The following is a 23,128-nucleotide window of genomic DNA, read 5'->3' on the forward strand; positions in this document are numbered from 1 at the left end:
GACTTAGAATTATTAAGTTTGCTTTATCTCATGCCAGGAGCATGAATTATGTACAAGCAGAAGCAACGAGCACAACACAGGACGAAATGAGAAAAAGCTGATGAAAATTTTATCCCTGTGAATATATACTGTGAGATTTTAATAGGGATTTCTAACAGGTGTCATTCACAAGCAAGGGAAACACAGGGATTTTTCAGAAGAATTTGTTTAGTCAGTAACATTTTATCCCTTCACTCAGAGTGTAGGAATGTGTTGGCTTTTAGTCGATTCAGGAATTTTAGAACTCATGTTGAATTAATTAAATAGAAAAATTGGACTACGATCCGGAAATAAGAGAATATTTTAGAATGAAGTTAATATGGGCTAAATTGAGCTAAAAATTAGGAAATTAATTAAGTTTAAATTAGATTTTAAAATATCATTATATATATATATAGCTTTGAGGTGTACATTCCCACTCTCCAAAACATATATATGAGAAAATTTGGTAGTTTTATGTCAAATGGTCTGTCCAGTAGAGCCCTAACATACATTCATATTTATTATAAGCAAAGACATAGCTTGTTTTACCTGAATAAAAATGTTTCTTTTAAATCACACATAAAATAACAAATATTAATCAATAAAAAATATTTACTTTAGGTTGAGGAATATCTTTTTTCTGGCTCCTTGCTACAGGTCCTGAACCAAAAAAATCTGACACAGATACTTCTTTTCGCTTTTCAGGAGCAGTTTTCTTAGGGCTATTCTTTGCATCTAAAAGAAAAGCAATACAAGACAATGAATGATACAAAGAAGTAAAACTAGCTCTATATAAAATCCTTTTGTAGCATTTTTAGTCATATATTTAATTCATTCACTAAGCAAGAAAATTTAATACCAAAATATACACTAGTTTTGCAAGCTTTCTATGTCTATTTCTAGAATTGTTTTCTAATTTATTTTTAATTACAAAAAGAAGTAAAAATGTGTTAATAACATTTCATATAGCTGCACATATTATTATGATACGAGGTTTTAACTTTAATCTTTATCAATCAGTAAGCAGAAAATGTACAATATTTTTTATCAAAGACAGATTTTTAAAAATCCATCCACAACATAGATTAAAAGAAAATGAAAGAGATTTTTTTTAATATGAAAAGATTAATAATCCATTAAGTCAAGAATTAAAATACGGAATATCATCTGAAGTTTGTCATAATAAATAACTATAAAAAATTTAAATCCAGAAGACTGTTGCGCTTTTGTATACTAGAATGTAAAAAAAAATGGGGGGGGGGGATTTTTTTTTTTGAAAATGTGAACATTTCATATTATGGTTTAAATATATATGAAAAAGACAAAAAAATAAATAATTATTTATACAGTTTTTACATTTAATTTTTTTTTTATATTTAAAAGCTCCTTTTCTACAAACTTAACAATTATTATCAATATACTTTTTTAATAGATAAAAGGCAAAATGCATCAGGTTCTGTAAAATAATGAAAAGAATAGAATGAAATGAAAAAGAATGAAAAGAAATTCTGTAAAAGAATAAATAAAAGACCTTACCTTTTGTGTTTACTTTTGGAATAGGTTCTTCATCAGAATCTAAAGATAAACATTACAAACATTATATATATACATATATATATAAATTAACTTTTCACATTATAATAATTTCACTTAAAAAATTTAATAATCAAAAGTAAAATAAAAATGTTTTCAGTAAATACATATGAAATAACATTCTTCAATTTATTCAAAATTACAAAATATAATGGAAAAAATTCATTCCATATATATAATTTTTTAAAACCAACAAATTTCCAAATATAGACATTTAATTTTCAGAAAAGTAAAATCACTGATTCATCATAACTAATCAGCATTCGTTTGATAACTAGATAATGTAAATCGATGCTTAAGCAAAGAAAAAAGTAATGTAGTAATTTATTAGAAATTATAAAGAAGAATAGAGCAGAACAAATGTAATAGGACCAATTTTCTATATATACTTTAAATGCATATAAATCTCAGAATGGGCAATGTTATCAGATAATTATAAGTATATATTTAATTTTAAAAATTTACAATGAAACATTGTAATTACTAAATGAAAATATTTACAAACCAGATTCAATTATATGTCTTTTCCTTGAAACTTTAGAGGATTTCTGAAAAATAAAGAAAGAAAATGAAAACGAATATTTCTCTGTTTCAATTTGCTGAATGTTCAATTTTTACTCAATATAATAAGAAAGAAAATAATATAAAATTTTTCTAAGAAAAAGCAGTAAATATTATTTAAACTTTTTAAATTTTTGTGCAGTATAATTCAAATCATTTAAAAGATCTTGAAATGGAGAATTCAGAGACTAGCTTTTAATAGATGAAAATAATTTTAAAAATTCTTAGATATTAGAAGTGTGATATTTTAAACTATTATTTTGTAAACAAAAATACTACCCCAGAGAAATTTTCAAATACATTATCCCTTTTAGACTAATCAAAACATAATATAAAATTTAACTAGATAATAACATTTTTGAAATTTATATTGATATACTTCAACGTTTTTATGATATTAAGAGATTTCATTCAGAGCTAAAATAGTTAGTTAATAAAAGTCTTAGATGCCTTTTTTAAAACCATAACAAAGAACTGAAGATAATATATTTAAATAAAACACATTGAAACCATGAATCAAATATAGATACTAGTCTAAGGTAATAAAAAAAATCAGCTAAAATTTAAAATTAATTTTTAATAAAAGGTTCTAAAATCAGAAAAAATTAAAGTAAATATGAAAATAGAAAGCTTCTTAATTCTAACATATAATGAATATCTTACAAAACAAAAAATTAGCAAATCATTCTGGTGTAAGGGAAGTATGTTGTAAGTATAAGTGTTAAAAAAAAATTCACTTTAAAAATGTAGCAACATTAGCTCTAATTTCTTAATAATCATTTTGCTTCCCAGAAACCCATGTGCTTTGGAAGAATTTGCATCATTAGTTATATTTCTATAAAAAAAAAAAATTCTAATGTTAAATTTATTAAAAGTAAAGTTCATGACTCCAATTAAATTCTCTTTATTCATGAAAAATGTTTATTTTACAGCAAATAACATTTTAGAAGTAATGATAATTGAATTTGGAGTTAAAAAAGCTGACTTATCTGAATTTACAGGAAACAATCATAAAAATTCTTTGTTACATGTTATATCAGATGAGGTATGGTGTGGCAGTATGAAATGAGACACACTGTTATACTCATAATTTGTCCAATTAACATGTTTCAAAGAAACATATATTTAATAAAGTAAAATTTATTGATACCAACGTCTCTGCAATTGACATTTAACTATTTTAAATAAGAAATAAAAATGACAAAAAATAAATTAGTTCAAGCATATAGGTTTGCCTATTTTATATGGGTTGTTTTCATTATTTAATTCATTTAGATATCCAAGCATAAGAAACAGAAAGAAAAAAAAATGCGATCAAACATGACATTGAGAAATTTGTTTACTTATATCACTGCTGGAAGAAAAACACATATAACATAGTGCCCCACCTGCCCTATATCTGTAATCTCAACTACAAATAAAAAAGTATATAAGATTTAATATACAACACACACAAATCCAGTTTAAATTCCTGTACTTCGCCATTAAGGAATTTTTTAACATCTGAATTTCATAACCTTCTACAATCATCTAAAAATATTTTCAAGTAATATTATAATATTATTTATTTGACAATAATGAAAATTCCACAATTGAAAATAAAGTGCATTTAAAAATTGCCTTAAGTGAAAAACAAAAGATAATCAGAGTGAAGAAGATTAACCTTAGAAGGGGACTTGGTTTTGTTTGCATCAGCAGAACTGCTATTTTGAACTTTATTTGTGCCTGATGCTGCAGATGTTTTTGGTGATGTTAACCACTTTCTAATATCCTTCATAAGAAAGAAAATCAAGTTAGACAAGGAAATTTTAAGATGAATGTAAAAGCTAAATAAAGTTGCAGAATGCACAATAATTTATACCATGATCTGCTTAAAATCTTTTTGAAATAAATGGTGGTTTGAAAAATAAAGATGAAGCAAATAAAAAAAATGAGAAAAATAGTTAAGATTTTAATTGTCCAGTTACTAACATCTCATTTCAATACCTCATATTTACAAAATAATACAAAAATTTTAATTTACACTTTTGTTAGTGTTTACAAAATTTACCGCGCAATCAATTTCATTTTCCCTATCAAGTTTGTTATTTACTTCTGTTGCCATTCATATAACAAAATTTCTAAAAATTGTAACCTTAATAATATAAAAGTTATTAAAATAAATATCTCTCCTCTTGTAGAATTTAGGTATTTAAAAATTACTTTTTAAAATGTTAATAGAAGATTTTTCTAAGTAATTTAAGTCGAAATCAAATATCGTGAATCGCTATAGTTTTTTTTATGAGCACAATTGTTGAGATCCGTTGGCAATATTAATATAATTTGTCCTGCCATCTTTCGTTAACGGCGGTGTTTTTAATATTGAATTAAAATAGCTTTTGAAAATATTTAAAATTCCATTTGTCGCATTTTAAAAATCGGTAATTTTTTTCTTTGTTTTATTTATTCATGATCATATAATCGGTGATTAGCCATTCTGTCCATAGAATTTTTCTTAACGACATAGTGAATGTTTACATACTGAAAATTTGCAAACTGATAAACGAAATTTTTTAAGGAATAAAAATTTATATTAAAACCATTTTGAGTTCTTAAAATTCCGTTTGCAGTTTCAGTGTTATTTATAGAAAAACAAGTATCATTGAATTTTTAAAAAATATTTTCTTTGCTGTATATTTAAATCTTTTATACTCTTATGATGACTTTAACTCGTATATGAAAAACATTCGAGATATGTAATAAAACTCAAAGCTAATTTGAATCAAAGTTGATTTTGAAAATTTCACAAACCATCGTAAATATTGCTATTTATAAAAGATTTTAATTTTCATGAAAGATCTCAAACAAATAAGTTAGTTTAAAATTCAGTAAAATATTTTTTTTAATAATATTAGATTTGTTGCTGAATTTTCTACTGTAATTTGAACAAATTTTCCAAATTTAATTTATCTAAATATTTGTTTTTACAAACCGTGTTTTCTTATTGTAATTCATTCATTGTGGAAATTATTAATTTTATTTTTTCAAACTATTTTTTCCCCCTTTCTTTCATACAGTATGTGTAGAGGTAATAGATATAGATATTCTTGGTTTTAACATTTTTTTTTAATTGTATGTATTTAAATATGCTCTTATTATTTGTGTTTGTGTTGTGAAAACATAATTAGAAGAATATTATTTTACTCATAATAAAGAAATCATATAGTTAGTAGGCTATTGTAAATTGTTCAGTTTTCCAGAAACCCATAATTTCAGTGAAATAAATTAATTGCTATTATTTGTTTACAATAATAAGATGATAACCATATTTTAAAATAATGTAATAAATTTTCATAAAAAATGATCCAATATGCAAATTTAGAAATTTTTCAAAATTTTTTTTGAATAGAAATATGTTTATTTTGTCATTAGTAGATTTGAATAAAAGGATTTCGTTTTATTAAACTATTTTGAAATTATGTACCTTATTTTCTGTCAATCTATTTAAAAATTAACATGAATGTATATTTAGGTGATTGGATATCATCGGTAAAAATGAATAAAACTCCAGAAAATTCGAAATTACGACCTCCATTGGTAAGTTTATTTCATGTATTCATTATTATAATTTTAATACTTTCTTCAAACATTAGATATAAATAATATGTTTTGGAAGAATTAAAACAATTTAAAAAGTATGGTTTTTCTTAATATCTTAGTAAATAGGGATTCAAAAGAAAATATCAAAGTAGAAAATAAATTTTCTACTAAATTAATATTAATTTTAATATATATATATATATATTCCATGAAGTGAAATTGCAGTTTTAAAACTGTTTTCTTTCAGCTGTGTTTATGTCTAAATAAGTGACTAGAATCTATTTCTAGTTTCTCTATTAGAAAAAGCAGCTATAGCCTTTTGTTCGATCCTAATTGTTACAACACCTACAATATTATTTGTGTTTAAAATATAGTATATGATTTTTATGTTTTAGAAGTAAATACAAATTCTTATTTTTTCAATCTGATTATTTGTAAAATAAAAATATTTTAAATGTATTATAAACTTAGAGATATAGTATTTATAAATTATCAGTCAAATTAAACTTAAATGTAACATGTTTTATGTGACATATATTTTAACCCTTCAAAGGGCCCTTTTTTTCTAGTCATATTATGTTAAAATATTTTTAGGCTTGAAATTAGAATAAGAAAAGGGATTCATTTAGCTTATTAGGTAAATTTAATTTGATTAATTAATTAATTTGGTTAATTAATAATTAAGTAACAAATCAAGACATGTCATTTTATCTGAGATAAAGAACTGAAGCATCTAAGTTCCTGACTTACTAAAAAAAATTTGTCAGAACTTATGGCAACCTACATAATTTCATACAAAGATTGATAAATTTGGTGGGAAGCATACTTCCCACTGCCCTAGAAAGGATTAAGAGAAAATTCTGCATAGATGGAATGGGACATGCTCATTTTTATGATATATATTATATATTATGTAATATATAATATAAAGTAATAATGTGTAATAACAAAAAGCATAAAAGAAAATCTCACTCTTTTTCAAAAATTTACTTAAAAGTACCAGTATCTCGAACATGTTTTGTTATTCTTCGTTTTTGTTAATAACGGTATCATATGAAGTATGAATACATACTGTAGATTATTCTGTACATCTCTTCTTCATCTGTGTTATCTGTCTAGTCTTTAAAAATAGTTATCATGCAATATTCTTTACCAGTGTCTTTAAACATGTTTTGTTGTTCATTTTTGTTAAAAATTTTATCATATAAATTATGAATGCAAACTGTAGATCATTCTGTATCTCTATTCTTCACCTGTTTTATCTGCATGTTCTTTAAAAATAGCTATAATGCAACAAATAGTGTGGTGGGGGATTTCTAAAGCATTTTAGATAATTATAGATCTTGCAGCTTTACAAACTTGCTTATTAAACATTGTTTCTGTTTTCAATTTTTGCTTGAACTATTATTAATTTTTTAATACCCTATATGGTACAACATGACCAAATGTCTTTAATTATTATGCAGTGATATTGATCTACTATACTTAACAACATAATTATGCAATTTGTTAATATACTAGATGTGTAAAAAATAGAATTTTTAAAATAGGGTCTTGAATGGCATTTTTAAAAACTGTTTTATAAAGCATTATTGATCTAAATACATAAGAAACATCATCAAAAATTTAAATATTTTATATAAACTAAGTTCCCTGCCCCTGCTAAAAAGAAACATTTAAAAAATAGGCAGAAATAGTTCTTTATATAGCTTGTATTTTGTCAAAAAAATATTTCCAAACCATCAGTTTTATTAGTCTATGTTGTAGTAAAAAAGGGACATGCAATATTGCCAACATTTAGAAAGCAAAAATGTACTAATTTTGCCAAAGAAAATGCAAACACAAAAAATTTCTTAAATTTTAAAAGAGTATTATTTAAAAAATTGTATCATGAAAAAGAAGAAAAAAAAAATCATTACAGAAAAGAAACTTTAACAAAGAATCCAATGCTTAAGTATTATAGTTCTGTGAAGAATCTAAATAAAAAATTAATGTCAAAATACTAAAAGAAACAATAAGAGGATTTCATTGTTGCTAAAATTTTCATATATAGGTAGGTATAAGAAATTTAATCAACAATTCCCAAGGTATGAATAAATACACATGTATACAAATTAGCTGCTAATATTTGTGAAACAAGTCTTGTCTCTGATTGAAAAAAAAAAAAGTTTCTTTCTAAGATTTACAATTTTTACAAAATATTTATCCCTTTTAAGAATAGTTTTGTAGTATATTCTATAACAATATAATATTTAATGTTTTCTACTAGGTTTTTTTTATGCTTATTGTAAAATATTGTTTACAATAATCAATTTTACACTAACACTTCTATCAATTTAATACATCAATTATTGTAACATTATAGTATTAAATATTGTATTCATTTCTCTCATTTTGTAGTATCTTGAAAATAATATTTTTTAAACTTTGCAAAGGTTGAATTTTAAACCTTCCTCTATTTAACATGAAGCCAGTGATAGTACAAATGTTATAACAAATTAGATTCATTTTTAATTCCATTTTTTTAATATTATTTTACATTTATGAATCTTATTAAATATTTCAATGTTCATTACCAATGCCATTTTTTATTTAATAAATATTAAGTGCATCATTTAAATTATCTGTAATTCAATTTTTATCTGATTTGGACCAATAAAATACATTCTAGAGCCCTCTGAAGTAGGAAATTTATTTCTTGTCTAACTATATAATTGGCCAGGCTCCTATTTATTTCTTACATTCACTTATTTAATGCAGCACCAAGCAACTTGCTTTAAAATACAGAGTGCAAAGTAGTTATTGTACAATTATAATAGATAAATAAAAATGTCCATTTTTTATAAAAATTAATTTTATAATAATTAAAAATTATAATTAATTAATTTATTGAAAAATTAACTTAAAATAAATAATTGACATGATGATTAAGTTAAAAATGTGTTGAAATGCAAAATGAAATTGACCCAAAAAGAGAGTCTTATAATGCACACTGCTTAGGGGCACATTATACCTAAATCATTCACTGACATCACTCATAGCATTTAGAGCTTTATATATTTCGGTGTAAAATGCTTTTATTTTATTTTTTAAATAACTTTTTAATATTTCATGTTTTTGCAAAATTTTGAAATGGTAGTCAGTGGTATTGCATCCCTTTTTTTTTTCTTTCTCAATTATTATTTATCAGTCCTAATACTCTTTCAATAGTACAATGTTATAATTTTAGAAATTTTAACTTTTAAAAGAATATAATATGAATAATAAATATTTTAAAGTTACAATTAAATTATTTGTTTCATGTCCAAGCCTTCTGCTTATTTTTTTTATCAATTTTTAAATTGTTTCAGAATTTCATAATACATCACATTCTAAACTAATGGTTTGCCATTTTATTGAAAGATTGTATGTGTAATCTATAGCAATAATACAACCTAGTTTAAAGACAAATAATATACAAATATTTATTTGTAACTGCATATGCTTTAATGTATATTTATTTGTATATGCTTTTATGTATATATATAGATTTTTATATACTTTTATTTATGTATAGATTTTTATATGCTTTTATTTTTACTTTAGAATTTAGTTGCCAAGTTTTTGCCTACTTTTTATATGGTTTGATATAATATTAGAGGCAATTTCTGATCATGTATTTGAAAAAAAAAGGAGGGGGATTGCATGGTTCTATAACAATATATTGTTTATAAACATATAATGTATTATTATAAGCCATAAAACTTTTTTTAAAAAAGCAAAGAAGTTTGTTTTCAATAAGTATGCTTTTATTAGAGAACTTAATATTTTGTTTTACTGTAAAATTATATACATATATATTCTTTATCGTTCATGTATAATATTCTTAAATACAATTTTACAATCATATCAAATGTGAAGTTAAAATAATTATGTAAATCTACATAAAGCTAGCTCAATCTTCAAGTATAATATACTTTATTATTTTTCTAAAATTAAAACCCTTTGAGTAGCAAAGATTTTTTTCAAAACCTAAACATAAATATTTATCACACTTTTCTATGAAATTTTATATTTATTTTATTTTATTAAACTGTTTAATTTTAAATTTACATTTGTCTAGCATTTTTTGTCATATGAAGAATTTTCAGATAATTAAATATTTTGCCACGTCAAACATATTTTTTTTTCCTTTTATTTTTGGCCTTGTATTTATTTAATTTTTAGATTTATTTTATAATCTCTTTAAAAACTTTATTACTAGTTTGTTAGTTCTGAAGTTGAGGGTGTAGAAGATAATCAAAACTCGGAGGTAAAATAATATTTTTATGTTTTAAAATCATTTTTATCTTTTGCTTATTACACTGATAAAAAGGAAATATATCACCAAGAAAAGATGAGAAACGAATTTAACACACAATTTCTCTTATTAATATAACTGTCTTTTGAGGCAGCATGTCTCATAAGACATTACATTCTGACTTCATTTCTTAAATTATTATTTTAGAATGTTTTACGGCTTTTTAATACTAATAGCACATTTTTAATTTATAGTCTTCCAATTTTGTTTTCTTGTTTATATATCTGTATAATTAAAGTTATCAATATGTTATTAATATCTTATTTATGCTTTATGTTATGGCTTTCTAATGATAGTTAAATCAATCAACAATAACTTAGTATTTAGTATTCAGTTATTTAATGATTAGTAAAAACCATATGATACTATATTCTTATTAGTATTTTATTAACCAGAATTGTGTGAAATTATTTTATTTTGTTTTAGTAGATATTATTTTAAAGTTTTCTTTGTCTTACAAATTTAATTAAAGGCTTTCATTAAAATTGCTTACTTTAAACTAATGTTGAAAGAATATTGGAGAACCATGATATATTCTGCCTTGAACACTCATCATGCTTCTACAATATCCTTGAATATTGGATGGTTCTGGAATTTCTATAGCCTTTTATTAAAGATCTAACATTTTTCTAATATTTATTTGCATTAAAGATCCAATATTTATTTGCTGCAATTTTAATAAGGTGCTTCTAGGTACTATAAATTCTTCATTATGTAGTGTAACAACAATGCTTCATGTTTTGGAAATGATGTGAAGAACTGCCATCTCTGAATCCAGTGGTACATCTGGACATCATAGTTTCTTTTTGTACGATTTCTGTAGATTTTCCAATTAGACTAGAAGTTGCAACCTTAGATAACTAATATTTATTTCATTTACTTGAATTGAATAATATCTTAATGGCTGATAAATAGAATAATCATAATTCCAATGAGAGATAAATAGAATTATCTCTCATTGGAACAATTTTATTTAGAATTTTTCATGTTTTATTTTCAAGAATTTGTGTTAAAATTTAATATCTCATTATTTCTATAATAAAATTTAATTAATACAACTTTTATATAATTATGATCAGACAATCCAAAATCTATTGGACTCTAAAATATTGTTTAGAATAAGGCTTCTTAATCAATTTCAATTTGCTTTCCCAAGTAATAAGAAAAATATAAATATTTGTAAATATAGGGAAATGAAATACTTAAAAACAGATTATTTATAAAAAGTAAGTTATTATTTTTATGCTTTGTATGAATAATTGCTAAATTCTATAGAAAAATAATTTTAAATGGGATTTTCTTCATTAAATTTTATGACTAATATTGAATTTGACACATGCATTTAATGAAAAATATTTTGTGACTTAAAAATCGATTATGGAAACCCCTTTTGGGCATTGCATTTGAAAATTTAACTGCAAATGTATCGACTATTAATACACTGGAGAATGATCATTTGACCAATCATGGTAAGTTTAGTGTTTATATGCCTGATATAAAAGATTTTGTAATTCAAAAATTCTATTATGAAAACTCCTTTGGGCAATATGACCTATAGTTTAAAAAATTCTGCTCTGGATTAATGTATATTCAGAGATTTAGATTTTCCTCTCTGGATATTTTCATTATAAATTTTCGTCCAAACTTTTTACTTGTCCATTTCATGCATGCCAAATCAATAAACTGGTTTTGATTATTACATAAATTAAAATTTTATTTTTAGCCATGATAATTTTTTTTCTTCTTTTGATTCTGCCTTTTAATGTTACATTCAGTGTGAATGAATCTGTAAAATGGATAAATTTGAATTATCTACTGAATTAGGAACTTAGAATTCTGTTATTGTTATTCTTTGAAGATCTATTTAGCTGTACCTACATAAAAGAAATACTGAATACAATGGAGATGCAATTTTTAGTATAAATTATTTTTGTTCAAGCTTTTTTTGGAAAATAGAAGCTGCAACAGTAATTTCTTTAAAAGATTCTATCACCTTATTCATTTATGCAATATTTTATTGCAAAATGCATAATTAATTACCCACCAGTAAACATTATGAAACTTTTGTACCTCATTTGCTCTTACTCATATACACACTTTAAAAAATTACGCAGCATTTCATTGGATTGTAAAATTAAATATTCAGCAAAATGTATACCTAAAAGGATAGAAGCATGTAAATGTATTTACAGTTCACTCTTCGTATACAATATATTAAATGTCAGATTTTTTTTTATTTGTATTTTCAGTAATTGATGCAAAGATATTATAGGATTTAATGGCTTAAAAAGACTTTAAAAGACTACTCACTTAGACTTAAATGATTTATTTGATTTTGTAATAGAAAGGGACGAGAAAATGTGAGAACAACGCATCTGTGCTTATTATTGTATTTAGGTAAACGGCAACTGGAAACAATATGATAAAAAACATTAGATTATTAATACTAATTTTTAAAATATTATTTATAAATTGCATGATTACTATTTACGAATCACGCAGATAAATGCGCCCATCAGAGTGGTGTAAGTGCGTTCGAATTCTTATTTTCGATTAGGTATAGTGCGGAAAATTTGCGACTGGTGCATATTTAAATACCATTACTAAAATTTAATAACTTCCGTTATCTAAATATTTCAAAAATGGAAAAATAAAATCTAATTTAACAAATTTTAAAGTTTTGCTTCCGAATCTTTTTTTTTTTTTTTTTTTTTCAAAATGTGCTTTAAAATTTGCGGGGGAAAAATGTAATATTTTGATATTTTATGTTCTTAAAAATCCTCAGTGATTTCAAAAAAAGAATAAATAAATAAATAAAAAATATCCATCAAACTTTTTTTTAGAATCAATAGCCAGTATTAATATGCGTAACTGATTTGAATGTATTGCTCATTTCCAAATGGCAACACGGTGCGAGGCTCGCAATCATTCATGTCCCTGACTCGTTTCGGTTTTTCCCACCTCTTAATGGCGCTTCCAACATATATATTTGTCTATTATATCTACTAAGTGTCTAGGTGTTATTTGTCGTTAAAAAATGAATAGCATTCTGCATTGTTTATCATGCTTATCATTAGTCTTTCTCATGAATGTTTCTATTCTACTCTGTTCGATTCTGAAATGGATGACCCCCAAAAATTTCATGGCTATTTATCGTGTTCTTTATCTGACCTTCCCGGGAGATTTGGGGCCAAATAAACGACTTACTTGTGGAAAGATACTCCTATTGTATTTTGAGCAGAGGTTGATTTACCAATGAAGATCAACAAAAAAGTGAGATTTTCCAATTGCTTCACAATTTAGTGACACAAAAACTAAAAACATTTTTGATAAGGTATCAATGCTTACAATTTCCTATTATAGAAATACAGGGTGTTTTTTAACTGACGGCACTGGGAGACCTCTGTAGCTCGAACTATCAGCCGCAAAGCCACCAAATTTTGTACGCGGACTACTGACGACATGGGAAAAAGGAATCCGCGAGGAAAAAAAAATTTAGTTTGATGCCGATCGGGTGAATGTGGCGCTTTTGATCTAAATTTTAAGTTTAACTGCACCATAAAATTTCAAAAAGGCTACAGTAAACAGATAAATGAATAGCGAAGAATTAATTTTTTCACAAATGTTCTTTATTCGTAAAAAATTTCTGTAAAAGGTTATAAATTTTTTATAAAAAGAAGAAAGCGGAGATTCTATTCGTATTCCTTTGTTTTCTTTGTTCTTTTGTTTTTATTCAGTAGAATCGCTTTCCCGGGGAAGACTAGCTTTTTCAATATGACCTTCATTTTCTTGGACTAAGCGTTGCTTTCTGTACACCTTACTCTCTGTAATCTGGGGAGCGAAGTGGCCATGCAACACGAAAACAGCGACTAATAACTCTTTCTTCTGTAAACTGAGGCGCAACAGTTGCTGTACGGATGTACCAATATGTGATGGTGGTCCATCCTGCATAAAGACAATTTTATTTAATTATTGCCTTTGCTGAAGTTGTGGAATAACAAAACTACTCAGCATATCATGATGTCTTTGAGTGTTTACGGAACAAGTCTGCGGTCCTGCTTGGGTAATAGTCTCAAAAAAGTACGTGTATGAAAACGTTTTGAGATTGGAGTGGGATTTCTTGAAATGCATGGGGTTGTTCAGATGCTTAAATTCTAAAATTCTGAGTGTTAACAGTCCCATTCAAATAAAAATGGACTCATCACTCCAGAGAATTGCCCAAAGCCAAGTCTCGTCGACCTTCATTCTGGCAAGAAATGTCAAAGCAAAGGTTAATCGAAGATTATAATCTGTAGGTTTTAATTCATGCAAAAGACTAATTTTATATGGATAAAATTGAAGAATTTTTCTTAAAACTTTCCATACTGTTGAAGCATTAGCATCCAGTGGTCGGGCAACTCTACGTGTGCTGCTATTACTAGCAGTGCTCGTCTGATTTCTTTCATCGATTGCAGTCGCAACATCTGTGATCGTATCCTCCGATACCGGTTTCCGTCCTCTACCATGCCGAGTTGCGAGAGAACCTATTTTTTCAAATTTTTTAATCATTGCTTTCACTGCATTAATTGATAGAGGTCCTTTCCGTAAATTGTTTCGACTTCTAAATTCGCGAAGAGCGACCGCTGCATTGGATTGATTAAGATAAAAGAGCTTCACAAGTAATGCACGCTTGCTAAAGTGAGACGCATTTTACAAATCAACTGATACTTGAAATGATTTTCAATGCCCCGCTTCTTTTTTACTGGCGCTGGTGTTGACTACGTAATCGGGATTTTGCAATTTTTCTCCGTGTTTTATGCAAATTTTTAGCTTCTTAAAGTGTAAAACACATTTTCTTCTGTCGGCAACTTTTGGAACCAATTTTTTTTTTTTTTTTCGCGGATTCCTTTTTTCCATATCTCAACAGTTCCCGTACAAAATTTGGCGGCTTTGCGGCTGATAATTGAAGCTACAGAGGTCTCTGAGTACCGTCAGTTAAAAAACAAAAACGCCCTGTATACAGCTCACCAATATATTCTATGATAAGTACTGAAATCTCATAACAAGAACAAACCAGATTTCAATAATAATAAGCTTAGAATTTAAGCAAGTAATTCCTTCATGCCTATCTGTAAGTATGCAACTATGTATTGCTTTTGTAGAAATACCTCAAAAAACCTTTGCGAATATCTAATTTACATTAGTTGTGTGTCAGAATTCTAACAAGATTTTTGCCATCGAATAGATTATCTACCTTCAGAGGAAGCATATATTAGAAAAATTGATACTTTGTGACAAAGGAAACAAGGAACTTCAAAACTGAAATTTAAACAAAGAAACTATTCCTTCAAGTTTTTTTTATTATTATTATTTCCATCCCTTAAACCCATTCTAGCCGATAGAGATGTGCTTCTTTTCTTTAGATGAAAGATAGACACATTATTCAGTTAGCATGGGTATAAATGATGAATTTAAGCCAATTGTGAGAATAAATAATTATGGCACACGAGGATAAAGCTAAAATTGCTAAATTAACTAGATAATTGAAATATCTGGTCTTAACTGCTGCTTTAACATCGAATGTGTTTCAAAACGTTAGTCTCTTAACTAATATAGATACTTCCAAAGTTGCTGATAGATATAAAAATAAGAGGAAAAAGCGCCACGGTAGAAATAATTTATAAAGCAATTGTCAACAGAACTCTGAGCAATTACATGATATTTTATTATAACACTAAAAGAAATACCTTAATTATAAAAAGAATTGGATTTAAAAAATTTCGTTGAATAATGAAGGGAAAGCAGTATATTATCAAACCTGGTTCGGTTTTATATTAGCTGTGTTTCCGGACTCTGAATTCGGCAAAGATAATTACATATGATATTGCATCTGACTCAAAAGAACAACAATTTTCGTTAGACTTGGATGTCATTGGCTGTGATGTACTACCTTAATAAAAGTGGATGGGAAAATGGTGATATTCGTCAACTCGAAACCTATATTTCAGCATTTGGATGGGGAAACAATAGGCCCACGATCATTTCATGGACCGATTAGAGAGAATATAAGGATTGTGAAGAAATGTCAGTGATAATTTCCAACCAATAGATAATAAGGTCACTTCGACAAGTAAGGCTTAGAATAAGACGACTTGTGAACTAGATTGTAAATATTTTAATAAACATATTTTATTATCCTAAAGATTTCATTTATACAATTTGTTAATCATAGAAATTATGAGGCATTAAAATTAATTGAAGTTGTTAATTTTTAAAATTTACAAAAATTGTGAAAGTATTGCATGTTTTGGTAAATTTTAAGAAATTTTAGTTATAAGAGCATATTTTCTGCATTTATTTAAAAAAATTACTTAATAGTATATTAAAAATAGTACAATAAAAAGGTACATTAAAAAATACTGGAGCAAAATCTTTTTAAAATTTACTAAGAAACCTTGAAATTCTCCATTTTTCTGAATATTTAAAATACTTGGCACTATCAATAGATATTATTAAATTTGAATAATTTTTCTATTATTATTTAAGCATATCCCAGCCACAACCTCTCAGCGTTACAACTCTTCGAAAATATAAATTTGAACTTTCTCGTATTGCCGTAGCTTTCGTTGATCTGGAAACGTCTGGTATTGTGAAAAACGTATTTTATCAGTGTACATTTATATCCTTTATATAAATGCACACTGATAAAATACATTTGTTTTGTAAATGTACACTGATAATGTACATTTGTTTTTAGATTCTCAATTTAGCACACTACTTATGATATTTGAATTTTTATTAATCCGAGAAGTATGCATTCTTTATATTTATTAAAGGGTACGAATCGGCGGGCTTCCCTGGCCGGGGAAATTTTTTTCCCCTTAATAAAACAAATAATAAAATGAAATAAAGAATTATATTTATGCGATAGAAAATATTAGTTTTGTGAAAGAGCAGTACATAAAATATAAAATAATAGTTTTCACATAAATATCACATTTAATACTCCACATTTAAAAACATTTAATTCATAAAAATATTTTTAAGAATTTTAGGGATTATTCCGGTTTTTAAACTGAAAAAATATAAGATTAAATTGAAATTATTTAGTGAAAATAATAAAAAAAAATTATATTATTAAATGCGAAATAAAGCTTACTTGCGACTTTTTTTTTTTTACTTCAATACTGAAGTACGAGCGCGCATCGAGCTTCAGAAGTATGGACATCTGTTTTCTGAGATAAGAAAATGGGGGAAATTCCCGAAATGCCTGTGGCCTGCTTCCAAATGACCCTGAATACATTTACTGTGAAGCTAGGAGTTTTGCCATTGAAATACTGATCATCTGTGATAATTTATTAAAGCCTTCGTTGACCAGATTCGCGTTCTCCCGGATGAGATTTTAAATCTATACTTATAATAAAGCTGAATATGTGTGTGCGTGTTGCAGTTCTACAGGCTAGATCATCTGATCTACAACTACCAAATTTAGCACATATATACCTTAGAGGTTGGGAATGTACATCTCGAAGCGATTTTTTTAAAAAAATTTCCTTGGAATTTTAATTAATTAAAAATAAGCAGCATTCTGACGTTTTCCCGCTATACCTTCCGAAAATATTACAGCACAAAATTGATTTTTACATCATATTGAGGTTCAAAAAAAATTTTTTTTCAATGATACTGATGTTTTAAGCTTTAAATTAAATTTCTACTTTTAATGATTTTTTTAAAAAAATATTTTAATTATATTTTCCAACGATTTATGTAGTACAGAATGAAAATAAAATTTAACCTGGACGAGTACGTTATGAGTACGTGGGAAAAATTAATTTTTGTCAGCGCGTTACCATTATATTGACAAAAACTGAAAATAAAATATTCAGTTAGTGCAAACGAACTCTGAAAAATTAAAAGGTTCAAGACGTGTTTGTATGAAATAGAATAAATATGATATGTACTATTTTCTATAAAAAAATAAATTCGAGAAAAAGTTTTCTGTGTCATTTAAAAATAGTTATATTATTAATTAAATAATTCAGTTTTATTTAAAGCAATCGTAGTTAAATATATACAGGATATCCGCTCTCACCAAGGACCAACTTTTAATTTTTAACACTATTAATTGGCACATATCTAATATATTTAATAATATAATGATCTAAGTAAATAATCATATTTTATGCAGTTTAGATCAATAATGATTCAGCTGCATAATTGCATTGAATCATAGCTGCATTCGTTTTAATGAATTACGAATTTTAAATTTTTATACAGGTTTTCTGTCCTATGAGTTATGTTTAATAAAATATTCTTAGGACACTAATATTTTAAATTTAAAAAAAAATAAAATCCACTTTTTCAATTAAAACTGACTGAGTTATGAAAATTTAAATGCCTCTACTCTATTTCTATAAAAACGAGTGGTTTTAACCACCCCATTGATCGATGAAGAAAATAGCCAATCAGCCAATGGACTTTCCACGAGACTGATTGTCTAAAATAATGAAATTGTTGATTGTCCTGAAATAATGTTATTCAAAGCTTTACAACTCGGTCGGGCTTGATCGCAGAAAATTGAAACATTAGATTTTCAAGATAATTTTTATATGATTTACAGGATAAAAAGGACTGTTTAAAATTTAGATTTCATAATTGTTTTCAAAAGCACTTTTATTGATTGAAATAAAATAAAATATTATTTACCACATTTAAATATTTTTAAAGGTAAAACTGAATTTTATAAATGCACCAGAGAAATTATTATTGAATAATTCTTTGAAATATTGTATAAATTATTTTTTAAAAAATATTTTCGTTAGTTAGTTTGTACTGTAAGTTAGATTACAGTGCTAAGGGATTCGAATTTCTATAGTCATATTTAAAAAAATTGGTTTTAGCTAAAACATTTCTATTTTTATTGAAGTTCCACCTTTTCAAATTTAAATATTATGGCAGCTACCAGCAAATTAGAGTGAAATATATATAGTACAATGAACAAAATATCGTAAGGCTTCGATAATATGTGTTATGTGACTATCGAAATTTCAAGCTTAAAATTATTTTGCTGAAGAAGCTATTAAGAGACCAAGGTACGTAAATATTGAATTTAAAATTTTAGAGAGCATTACTTCTGACGAACCAGCTGGTCGCCAAAGACAACTAGTAGATAATATATTTTAATGTAAACTGTGTATGTCGTTTCATAAATTTGTAAAAAAAATCAGTGCTCTGAGATGACATTATTTAGTGCTGTTGGTTAAGTTTTTAGCTAAGTAAAAGGGATATTTACAACTGAAATAATACATGGGATTATTTAAAAGTAGAATTCTTTTGTAGTATAGCCAAAATTTAAGAATAGCAAGTGTGACTTGGCAATAATTTTATGATATAATCATTTAGAATTTACTTATTTGACTGATGTTATATCGAAATGTCGAATATTCTGGAATATTTATAACTTGAATGACTGTACACGTTGTGCAATATTTATTCCTGGGAAATAAAATTATAAACACATTTTCTTGGTCAGGAAATCTTTCTCAATAACTTACGATAGAGATTTAACAAAATATTTGGAACGGTTTATCGAAATTGTAAAAGATACGAGAAATTTTCTGTTCTTGCATTGCAAATGCTGGCCAAAAATGATTTCTCTAAGTAGATTAACCTGACGTAAAGTCTGACGTAGAATGTTGAAAATATTAGGCATGCAAGAAAGGAAGAATTGATTCTGGACGAAAAGTCAAAAATTTTAACTGTATTGCTTGATTTGGATATTTTGTCATTTTATTATCAAAATTGGTGATTTTAAAAGCCTTCACTTAACGGACATTAATGATATTCAAAGGGAAAATGAACTGCTATAATTCACAAAGCAGAATATCATATTTGAATTATAAAAACTGATATGAAGAATTTTTTCAGAAATTAAGACACAGATTATTTATTCAAAATCGAAAAGCAACCATTTCCTTAAAAAAAAAAAAAAAAGTGCAATATTGTATTGCATTTAGTTAAACAAATCGAGTGTTTTGAAATTAGAACTCAAAACGCCATATTCACAAAGGAAAGAAAACGATCAGGTGTTGTCTGAAATGGTTGGATAATTTGTCAATGCCACGTAAAAACCCTAATGACTAAAGAATTCTTTTATCTTCCTAGCCGTTTGTGGGGGCCAGCTGGTTTACCGGCAGTATTGGTTGTGTTTGATTTGAGTTAAATCTCTAAGTGAGATAGAAATTGAAGTAGCTTTTTTTTAGTAGCCTTATACTTGATCTTTAGTTTGTGTGCACGAACCTTCTTAAAGGAGCCAAGTCATGTATTAAAAAAAATCGTTACTGTTCACATGATTTTCTGTAACTTCCCATTCTTATTCTTCTCATTTGTTATTGATTCCAATATTAATTTCTGTTATATATGAACATGCCTAATAATGTATTAGTTAAGTGAAAATTATTGATAAAATAATATTTAGGTTTAAAATCGTCTACGAAGTTCAAATTTACCAGCCAAATGCCAAAAGTTTTCTTTAAAAAAATCTGGAAAAAGAGGGTGCTTTTTTTTTAATTATTAAAAAGAAATATAAATTAAGATCTGTCAAGTCCATTAATTTATTAAATGATTTGTTCATAATTTTACAGATAGCTTAAGATATATATTGCCTCAATAATTAATAGTTCCTCAACCAAAAATTAAGCTGCATTTCTATCCAGACTTTAAATATTGGGATTTGAAAGATAAATAACATAAAACTTTCAGTTTTTTTCCCGCATTGTGAAACATTGAAAAGACTAGAATATTTCTAAACGATGAGATTGCTTATTTTCAAGTTCAAAAACTGCGGAACATACTGTCAAATAATGTGTACCAATTTTAAAAAAAGAAATATGCTTTAGATTTTAACTTAGGACGTTTTTCGTAAGAAAATTATACCAAAGTATAGAATTTGAGAAAATAGCATTAAAATATGCATTATGCAATTATGAAAGCAAGGTAATGTCACAAAAAATGAATTTAGAAACAAAATTCAAACAGTTTTATGAAGCTGTTTTCTCAGAAATTAACAATGTTATTTTAATAATAATAATAATATTAAAAAAAAAACTTTTCAGCATAGTCACCTACCTAAGGGTATTAATTATTCTACATAAAAATCTTAAATAATAAGAGATTTTTTGCCGCCGCAGCTCACCATTAGTATTTCATAAGAAATTGCCGCATACATAAGCAAGTTCTCATTTTCACTGGAGATATAATAATGATTTATGCTTTGGAGTTGAATGTTATGGAGTTGCTCCACTGTAATGATAGAACGTACCTCCCATAGGAAAAGCTGGGTCGTAACTGGTGGTGGCTGTAAGGACTATTATTATTTGTGTTACGTTTTACAAACTGTTCCTTAAAATAAATTTGTATACTGCCCTTATTGAGATTAAACAGTCAATTTTTTCACAAAATGATGGGAGTTTTTTTTTTTTTTTTAATCATATGTTTTTGAATATCCGTAATTTTTTTACTAAATGATTAATAGGATCGGAAGACTATAAAAAAAAAGTAAGATTTCTTAATTTTTAAAAAATATATATTTATTGACTCAAGCAATTTAAAATATAATTCTTTTGTTGTTCAAAGTATTTTTCTAATCAGAATTATATGCCTATCTCTAATATTTTAGATATTAATTACTTAGCATTACATTTTAGTTTTAGCTATATAGAATACAATACAATCTAGAGTGAATACAATGTGAAAGTTAAATGACCCCTTGTTGTTTCCAAAATTAACGGTGGAAAAACTAACGGGATTAAAATTGAAACACAGACTTAAAAAATAACGCTAATGATAAATCTCCTCTTAAATATATATATATTTTTAACAATCCAAATAAATAAACAGGAGAATACTCCAAAGATTTTTTTAAGTTTCTTGGCTGTTTGCCACACATTTTATTACACATCAAAAGCTTTCGTTCCTTTATTCTACAAGTCTTTTTAAAGTGAGTATTTGTTAAATATGTATAAAGCAAAGTCATCTCGGAAAAGATTTGTTTTTTATTGTTACAGACACATAATTTTATATTTTAAAATGTACCATTATATTGTTTTTCTTTAACAAAGCTTGTAGATCTTTAAAAGATGCTTCAATACATACATAGTTGCGAAATCACTTGTTTTGTAAAAAATGTGCTCCTTTCGGACTTTAAAATTTCTTTTATAATCCTTATCAGACGGCGATTAGATTAAGCTCCAAATCTTACATTTCGAAATTTAGAACAACAAATGTGTGCAATAGGTAAAAAAACTAAGTATGGAACTGCTTGATTCTGGAAATCCTTCTAACTCATTTACTGTATAAATTTGGATACGTTAGATGAATGATGTTTTAAATTTTGTTTTTTCTCTGCTAAAAATTTTAATTTTATCAATCGTAATTTTTTTCTGCGGGTTTCGTTTCACTGTGCCTCGACTTATTTCAGAGTTTTGGTCATTTTTGCAGTTACTGATTATTTAAATTCAGAGAAACAACATTATGAAAATTGTGAATTTGCATGATAAAGTTGTAACTTTTCTCTATAATGAGGATTGATTCTAACCCGGATAAACCTTAGAAAATTAAATCCGATAAGATCACTTAGGGTACCTATATAGTGTGTCAAATACAATTTAACCAGTTTCTCTAAGGTATAAATATATTATCAACAGAGTTTCTTCCAGCGAAATAATAAATATAAATTTGAAATAAAATCGTATTTCTAAACCTAAAGTTATATATTATTTCAAATCATTTTTTGTTCAGACTCATTACTTGCTTCTAGAAGTCCTATGCTTTGCTACTCGTGAAACGCTGTAAAACCGGGAAAAACTAGTTGCGCCCAGTACATTAAAAAAAAAAAAAAAATCATTTTATTATTAAGATTTTTTAAAGCCCTTCCATCTCTTAAAAGAGTGCCATAAACTGTATGAAACTAAAAAAGTGCAATGTGTTTCGTTTTTAAAATTGAAAAATAGAATATATGAAATGGTAGTTCGAAATCTGTTAAAGAGAAAGGGTCTC

At 26.2% G+C, this 23,128-nt stretch overlaps 2 protein-coding genes across 2 annotated transcripts in view; one reads left to right on the forward strand and one right to left on the reverse strand.

The window, feature by feature from the left end:
* Nucleotides 1-4,264, reverse strand: part of LOC129966149 (replication factor C subunit 1-like) — a 28,983-nt gene extending 24,719 nt beyond the window's left edge. The window contains exons 1-5 of the mRNA XM_056080541.1: nucleotides 4,037-4,264; nucleotides 3,839-3,946; nucleotides 2,120-2,162; nucleotides 1,558-1,596; nucleotides 638-756 (exon numbers count right to left, since the gene is read on the reverse strand). Coding sequence (XP_055936516.1) covers nucleotides 638-756; nucleotides 1,558-1,596; nucleotides 2,120-2,162; nucleotides 3,839-3,946; nucleotides 4,037-4,039 — 312 coding nt within the window. The 5' untranslated portion in view covers nucleotides 4,040-4,264. The remainder of the gene's footprint in view (nucleotides 1-637; nucleotides 757-1,557; nucleotides 1,597-2,119; nucleotides 2,163-3,838; nucleotides 3,947-4,036) is intronic.
* Nucleotides 4,265-4,504: 240 nt separating this feature from the next.
* Nucleotides 4,505-23,128, forward strand: part of LOC129966823 (PAS domain-containing serine/threonine-protein kinase-like) — a 47,156-nt gene continuing 28,532 nt past the window's right edge. Inside the window, exons 1-2 of the mRNA XM_056081401.1 lie at nucleotides 4,505-4,595; nucleotides 5,687-5,751. Of these exons, the coding sequence (XP_055937376.1) occupies nucleotides 5,710-5,751 (42 nt within the window). The 5' untranslated portion in view covers nucleotides 4,505-4,595; nucleotides 5,687-5,709. The remainder of the gene's footprint in view (nucleotides 4,596-5,686; nucleotides 5,752-23,128) is intronic.

Source organism: Argiope bruennichi, chromosome 4 (assembly GCF_947563725.1).
Source record: "Argiope bruennichi chromosome 4, qqArgBrue1.1, whole genome shotgun sequence".
NCBI classification, from domain to species: Eukaryota; Metazoa; Arthropoda; class Arachnida; order Araneae; family Araneidae; genus Argiope; species Argiope bruennichi.